Raw genomic sequence first — 8,863 nt, forward strand, 5'->3', positions numbered from 1 at the left:
CCTATGCCGGCTTCTGGCCCCTGGGTTTTACAAACTTTTTTTTCCATGCCGGCTTCTGGCCCCTGGGTTTTATGAACTTTTTTTCCCTATGCCGGCTTCTGGCCCCTGGGTTTTACGAACTTTTTTTCCTATGCCAGCTTCTGGCACCTGGGTTTTACAAACTTTTTTTCCCATGCCGGCTTCTGGCCCCTGGGGTTTTACGAACTTTTTTTACCTATGCCAACTTCTGGCCCCTAGGTTTTACGATTTTTTTCCCCCATGCCGGTCTATGCACCCTGGGTTTTCTCGAAATTTTTCCACTGCTGGTCTACGCACCCTGGGTTTTCTCGAATCAACTTGCCTGGGGGATTAAAATGCCGGTCCCTGTCTCGTGTGTTTTGCATTACCTCAGCGACCCTTACACAAGCATCGCCAATGGTCAATGACGTCACCAGCAAGCCGCGCAGCGTTCCTGCACAGACACGTTCAAGGGGATTAAAAAGCCGATCTATGAGTCGTGTGTTTTGTGTTACAACAGTGACCCTAAAACCTAATGGAAAATACCATCATCCCTAGTCTATTTTAAATTTCATATTTACTTCCAACCATCACCCATTACATGTATCAAAGGGGGAGCAACACAGAGCAAGAACTACCATGTATCTCAGCGTTCATCCCTGTAACTGAACCAGTATTTACCCAGGTCTTTTTCCTAAATGTAAAACTTATCCAATTCATTCCTGTTCTGTTTCATTTTGATACGTTTAATAGGTTATTAATATCCCCCTTTACTATGACCATTCAGTCACACCTCTATTATGTCACCTCTATTTCTTCTTCGTTTTTCTAGAGAATGTAATTTAAGCTTTGACAATCTTCCTTGAAGGATCGTTTATTTCTCACAGGGCAAAATAAAAACCGCTATCAGTCATATATATGAAAAAACAGAGCCCTGGGCATTGGCAATTTCAATGCAAGTTCAGTAGTAATCCAATATTGTCCCTAACCGTATACACATCTCACATTCGCTCAAAACATACCTGCCACACCTTACTGTAGCATATAACAAATCAAAAATACTCATTTGGTAAGAGCAAGCCTCTCATGTTTTGAAATAAGGCCTTTTGCAATTACCTGCTTTTCTGACGTCATCATCCCTAATGCGACGCGAGGCGCCAATGTGCTAAATGTGGACCCTAGGAGGTTCACACATAAGTGTGAACTCTTAATCAGGCTTAATACCTCAACTGTACTCTGTGCTTCATCAGAATCGATATTCAGCTACATTGCCTCGTATTTTCACTCATTGCTCCTATTTTCTGATATTCATAAACCCGATCAAACCATCCTAACCTACCTTATTATATATAACAAACAAATGCATTCTAGAGACCAGTTGTTGTTGCTGTTTATCGACGTCGCGAAAAGCGACCTCAGGTATAGGGATAAGGTATTGTCGGCCATTAGCGTATAAGTGTCAAGGTATCACAGCACCTGACTGGTCAACTATGTATGACGTCACCAGATAACCAATGCGACCTTTGGCGTCCTACTGGCATGGGTATTTAATGTTATTATTCAAAAATTACTAGATTATCCATCCCCACCTAACCTAATCAGAGGTTTAAGAATATGCATTTTAGTCATCCGCAACTATAACATTATGCAGTGTTAAGTTCAAAACTCAAATAGATGCCCAAATGTTGTACTGCAATTTAAGCAGAATCGTACATCTGGCAGCATAGCAAGTGAGCTGAACATAAGAATAAAGGTAACTGCAGAGGTCTTATTGGCCCATACGAGGCAGCTCCTATATATTTCCACCCAATCTCATTCATATACCCTATGCTTAAAACAACCAAGGGATCCCACTTAAAGTATTAGTTTGTAATAATAGTTTTAATAAATAGCTCTTATTCTAGTTTTATACACAACAGCAATTATGAAACCCTATAGCTAGATATTCTACTATAATCCACAAGTAGTTACCACACATCTGGGAGCAAAGCGGATTAGTAGCTTTGTTCATAGGCTAGTCAACTGTCCTCACATCCATCAAATAGCCATCCAAATGTCGCACCTCAATTCATCCATCTAGCAACTCAGCTGGATGCTAGCCACTATATTCATAGGCTAAATGATCCCCCTCAAAAAATCCTACTCTGGCTATGCAAATCAGCTAACTTGTTTCTAAACCAACACTCGCAAATACATTCATATTTATCTACACATACTCAACATCCCATACATTCATATAGAATACCTAAGGTTTTTGCCCACCTTTCCCCCATTAATCAGATGTAATTTATGCCATACACGGAAAATACAGCATTTATACACCAAACATGTCATTTATGCACAAAATATATTATTATTTACACTCAAAATATACCATCACACAAAAAAATATGACATTTACATACAAAATATGTCAGTTGCACACAAAAATATACCATTTACACAATATTGCATGTACGCTCAGAGTATGACATTTACACAAAGTATGGTATTTGCACAAATATTTCAAAACGCTTATGCATTTAGACAATCAAAAATGCGCTTTCACTAAAATTACACAATTTCATATACATAATTTTCACAAAATACCCACACATTGTCTCATAAACCAAAATACACTTACACCATTACGATTTTTTTTTGCAGATTATAGAGCTTACACAAAATACACAATTTGCACACAAAAATACAGTTGCACCAGTTCCACTTCAACAAATTAAAAACACAGCTTGCATAAATGAACTATTAGCACAAAAATTATTATATATCATGGACAATTATTACACAATTTGTGTAATTATTGTACATCTTTGCACAATTAATACAAGAAAACTTGCTATATATTTACTCAACTTGCACAATGACAATCAATACACAAAGGTATAAATGAACAATTCGTCCATATGCAATTACACAACATGCGCAATTAATACACAACTTCCACAAATATTACACATCTTTCATAATTATTACACAACTTGCACAAATACATATCTAGCACAAGTACGTACAATACATAACTACCCCAAATATGAAAATACACAACTAGCATAAATACACGATTTACACAAATACAATTGCAACATTTACACAACTTGCTCAAAAATATAATCAATACACAACTTACCAAAATATGAACAATACATAACTAACACATATTCATTAAATACACAACTATGCAATTTCCACAAATACACATACAAAAACATATACAATTAATACATACAACTTGCACAAAACAATAAACAATTTATGGAAATATAATCAATACATATTTGCAATAATCATACAACTTATGCAAAATATATAATCTGCACAATTAATACACAAGTATATTAATTGTGCTATATATGTACAAATACAAACACAACCAACTAGATCAAACAATACACAATTTGCATGATATTTTTCTGGGCATATTTAGGACATTAATTATAATCTGCTGAGTTTAACCAACTCCCCAAAAGTCAGAATTTCACATATAAAAATGGTACATATGACTTCCGATGAGCACAATATAAAACACATTCTTTTCCCATTAAAATTTCCACATTATTAGTGCTAAACTATTCATCTAACATATGTCCACTGTTTTAATGTCTTATTAATACCTTCCTTGTTACATCTTCTCCAATCAGGCCACCATATTTATGTATTTATGCAAACCATCTAACAGACTTATTTCTTCTAGCCTTAGTTATGTTAGGGCAGGTGGGGTTAAATGAAGTCAGTATTTTCTATGATAATTTTAGGCAAATTTACTATATCTCATCAAAATGCATTATGTTAAAACTTAAATTCGTCTAAATCTATCAAAAATATACTTATACTACGCAAATTTGACTAAATTCAACCTAGCAAAAGCTAAACTAACCAAATATGAGCATCCCATATCCTCACATACAAGCCTATGTCGCCTCTGTCCATACATTGCATGAGTCTGCCATATAGCTCGAACCTCAAATAGGAAAATTTACACTATTTCATAAACATGCTAGTTCATTACCCCTAAGATATTATATATGTCCTTCCCTACACGACCTCACCTAACCTGACCTAGCATATCCAAACCTAGATTTAGTTCAAGTTGGTGAAATTTAAGCTATGCCACTTAAATTCGAGCTAATTTAAGGCAATTTCCACCAAATATGCCCAAATGTTGTGTAGCATAGCACTACCAAAGCCCATTTTTACCCACATTTTCTCCTGTTCCATACTACCCTAGCATATCCAAACCTGGATTTGGTGAACGTCAGCGAAATGTAAGCTATCCCACATAAATTTGACCTAATTTAAGACAAATCCCACCACATATACCCAAATGCTGTGTATCATAACACAGCCAAAGCCCATTTTTACCTACATTTTCTCCTATTCCATCCTAACCTACGCAACCTCACCTAACCTAACCTAGCATATCCAAACCCAAATTTGGTTAAAGTTGGCGAAATTTAAGCTATTCCCACATAAATTCGAACTAATTTAAGACAATTCCCACCAAATATATCCAAATGTTGTGTATCATAGCATCGCCAAAGTCCATTTTTATCTACATTTTCTCCTATTCCATCCTACCCTACGCAATCTTACCTATCCTAGCATATCCACACATAGATTTGGTTAAAGTTGACAGAATTTAAGCAATTCCTACCTAAATTTGACCAAATTTAAGACAATTTCCACCAAATATACTCAATGTTGTGTATCATAGTACTGTCAAAGCCCATTTTTTTTCACCAACATTTTCACCTATTTCCATCCTACCCTACACAACCTCACCTAACCTAACCTAGCACATCCAAACCTGGATTTGGTTAAAGTTGGCGAAATTTAAGATATTCCACCTAAATTCGACCTAATTTAAGACAATTCCCACCAAATATATCCAAATGTTGTGTATCTTAGCATCGCCAAAGCCCATTTTTACCTACATTATTTCCTATTCCATCCTACCCTACGCAACCTTACCTAACCTATCCTAGCATATACAAACCTAGATTTGGTTAAAGTCGGGAAAATTTAAGTTATCCCACACATATTTAACCTAATTTAAGACAATTTCCACCATATATACCCAAAAATGTTTTGTAACATAGCACGGCCAAAGCTCATTTTAGCTGAGTTTTCACCTATCCCAACCTTCCATATACAACCCTACCCAGTCTCACCTGGCATAACCAAAGTTAGATTTGATTAAAGTTGGCGAAATTTATGCCTTTCCCATTTAAATTCAACCTAATTTAAGCCAATTTCCACCGAATTTACCCAAATGTTTTGTATCTTAACATAACCAAAGTTAATTTCACCCAAGTTTTCACCGATTCCATCTTACCCTACACAACCTTACCTAACCTGACCTAGCATATCCCAAGCTTCATTTGATTAAAGTTCGTGAAATTTATGCTTACTCACCTAGATTCAACTATATTTAAGACAATTTCTACCAAATATAACCAAAATGTTTTATTGCATGGTACAGCCAAAGACCATTTTAGCCCAGTTTTCACATATTCCAACCTACCCTACATAGCCTTACCTAACCCTGACCTAGAGGATTTGATTAAAGTTGGGGAAATTTAAGCTATCGCCTCCAAATTGGAGACAATTTCCACCAAATCCCCCAGGCAAGTTGATTCGAGAAAACCCAGGGTGCGTAGACCAGCAGTGGAAAAATTTCGAGAAAACCCAGGGGGCGTAGATCGGCATGGGGAAAAAAATTCGAAAAACCGGGGGTGCGTAGACCGAGAGTGGAAAAAATTCGAGAAAACCCAGGGGGCGTAGACCGACATGGTGAAAAAATTCGAGAAAACCCAGTGGCCACAGAGCGGCATTTTAATCCCCTTGAACGTGCCTGTGCATGGTCACTGAATGGACAGCTGATGACGTCATTGACCATTAGCGATGCCTGTGCATGGGTCACTGGGGTAACGAAAAATACACTGGCTAGAAACCGGCAAGAGAAAAAAGTTCGTAAAACCCAGTGGCCAGAAGCCGGCATAGGGAAAAAAAGTTCGTAAAACCCAGGGGCCAGAAGCCGGCATGGGAAAAAAAGTTCGTAAAACCCAGTGGCCAGAAGCCGGCATAGGGAAAAAAGTTCGTAAAACCCAGGGGCCAGAAGCCGGCATGGGAAAAAATGAAAATTGCCGGCTTCTGGCCCGGTTTACACTGCTATCGTAGTACATTAGTGCACTGGTCAATGGAATATCATTGAATATATATAATTGCATAGTGATAAATTTCCATAACTGGATGTTAGTTTAGTCATGACTAGTTAAGTATGAATGTAGTGAGTTGAACGACTGACTTGTGGAGGTGGAGCACCTCACCCACATACTGAGTGAGGTGTGGAACATGTACACTGACCTGCTCCAGAGAGTGGGTGAGGTGTGGAGCATGTACACTGACCTGCTCCAGTGAGTGGGTGAGGTGTGGAGCATGTATACTGACCTGCTCCAGAGAGTGGGTGAGGTGTGGAGCATGTATACTGACCTGCTCCAGAGAGTGGGTGAGGTGTGGAGCATGTACACTGACCTGCTCCAGACAGTGGGTGAGGTGTGGAGCATGTACACTGACCTGCTCCAGAGAGTGGGCGAGGTGTGGAGCATGAACACTGACCTGCTCCAGAGAGTGGGTGAGGTGTGGAGCATGTACACTGACCTGCTCCAGAGAGTGGGCGAGGTGTGGAGCATGAACACTGACCTGCTCCAGAGAGTGGGTGAGGTGTGGAGCATGTACACTGACCTCCTCCAGAGAGTGGGTGAGGTGTGGAGCATGAACACTGACCTCCTCCAGAGAGTGGGTGAGGTGTGGAGCATGTATACTGACCTGCTCCAGAGAGTGGGTGAGGTGTGGAGCATGTACACTGACCTGCTCCAGAGAGTGGGTGAGGTGTGGAGCATGTAGACTGACCTGCTCCAGAGAGTGGGCGAGGTGTGGAGGCAGGGTGACTGTGGGCAGGCGACCTGTGGGGTCAGGAACATACAGAGAGCCGTCCATGTCCTTCACCATCCGGGCCGCCAGCTCCCAGTGTCCAGCGTCCAGGGCAGCGTGCAGAGGACTCGCGCCGGACTTGCTACATAAGGAGGACTGAGCACCAGCCAGGTGGAGGAAGCTGCAGGTCAAGGTGCACTTGGCACAAGCCGCCTGAACCATGAGCTGAGTCAGGCTCACCACTGACCTGCCTCGGGGCCAGCAGGCTCTCCATGGGGCCTCGCCTCTTATGGTGGATATTACTTCATCAACACCTGCACCAAGCTCTCTTACTTCATCAACACCTGGACTAAGCTCTCTTACTTCATCAACACCTGCACCAAGCTCTCTTACTTCATCAACACCTGCACCAAGCTCTCTTACTACATCAACACCTGCACCAAGCTCTCTTACTTCATCAACACCTGCACCAAGCTCTCTTACTTCATCAACACCTGCACCAAGCTCTCTTACTTCATCAACACCTGCACCAAGCTCTCTTACTTCATCAACACCTGCACCAAGCTCTCTTACTTCATCAACACCTGCACCAAGCTCTCTTACTACATCAACACCTGCACCAAGCTCTCTTACTTCATCAACACCTGCACCAAGCTCTCTTACTACATCAACACCTGCACCAAGCTCTCTTACTTCATCAACACCTGCACCAAGCTCTCTTACTACATCAACACCTGCACCAAGCTCTCTTACTTCATCAACACCTGCACCAAGCTCTCTTACTACATCAACACCTGCACCAAGCTCTCTTACTTCATCAACACCTGCACCAAGCTCTCTTACTTCATCAACACCTGCACCAAGCTCTCTTACTACATCAACACCTGCACCAAGCTCTGTTACTACATCAACACCTGCACCAAGCTCTCTTACTTCATCAACACCTGCACCAAGCTCTCTTACTACATCAACACCTGCACCAAGCTCTCTTACTTCATCAACACCTGCACCAAGCTCTCTTACTACATCAACACCTGCACCAAGCTCTCTTACTACATCAACACCTGCACTAAGCTCTCTTACTTCATCAACACCTGCACCAAGCTCTCTTACTACATCAACACCTGCAATAAGCTCTCTTACTACATCAACACCTGCACCAAGCTCTCTTACTACATCAACACCTGCACCAAGCTCTCTTACTTCATCAACACCTGCACCAAGCTCTCTTACTTCATCAACACCTGCACCAAGCTCTCTTACTTCATCAACACCTGCACCAAGCTCTGTTACTACATCAACACCTGCACCAAGCTCTCCCAGCTCTTTGATCTTTGGACGTTCTTGCTTCATTATATGAAAGAATACCTGTAAACACATTATATTGTTGTAACACATGCACCAACACCTGTATACACATTACGACGTTGACCGTGTGCACCATCTGCCAGCTGGTGTAACAGGTGCACCAGCAGTTGTGCACCATCTGCCAGCTGGTGTAACAGGTGCACCAGCAGTTGTGCACCATCTGCCAGCTGGTGTAACAGGTGCACCAGCAGTTGTGCACCATCTGCCAGCTGGTGTAACAGGTGCACCAGCAGTTGTGCACCATCTGCCAGCTGGTGTAACAGGTGCACCAGCAGTTGTGCACCATCTGCCAGCTGGTGTAACAGGTGCACCAGCAGTTGTGCACCAGCTGCCAGCTGGTGTAGCAGGTGCACCAGCAGTTGTGCACCAGCTGGCAGATGGCACGCGCGGGCTAATGCATTCCCACATGATCTGATGTTTCCATAAGAAAATTGGAAATATTATATGATCTGATGTTCCCATCACTGAAATATAAGAAAAACAGTTAAAAGAAGCGAAATGAAAATACAAAAAAATTACAAAATAAACTATTCTCACAAAATGAATGGTATGGTAAACAACGCAGCAA

The 8,863-nt window shown here is 41.1% G+C and overlaps 2 protein-coding genes across 3 annotated transcripts in view; one reads left to right on the forward strand and one right to left on the reverse strand.

The window, feature by feature from the left end:
- The window catches only part of LOC138350992 (galactoside alpha-(1,2)-fucosyltransferase 1-like), a 440,933-nt gene that overhangs the window by 128,789 nt on the left and 303,281 nt on the right, over window positions 1-8,863 (forward strand). The window lies entirely within an intron of this gene.
- The window catches only part of LOC123747979 (uncharacterized), a 143,701-nt gene that overhangs the window by 7,296 nt on the left and 127,542 nt on the right, over window positions 1-8,863 (reverse strand). The window contains exons 3-4 of the mRNA XM_069304590.1: window positions 8,191-8,295; window positions 6,907-7,392 (exon numbers count right to left, since the gene is read on the reverse strand). Coding sequence (XP_069160691.1) covers window positions 6,907-7,392; window positions 8,191-8,295 — 591 coding nt within the window. The remainder of the gene's footprint in view (window positions 1-6,906; window positions 7,393-8,190; window positions 8,296-8,863) is intronic.

Source organism: Procambarus clarkii, chromosome 5 (assembly GCF_040958095.1).
Source record: "Procambarus clarkii isolate CNS0578487 chromosome 5, FALCON_Pclarkii_2.0, whole genome shotgun sequence".
NCBI lineage: Eukaryota > Metazoa > Arthropoda > Malacostraca > Decapoda > Cambaridae > Procambarus > Procambarus clarkii.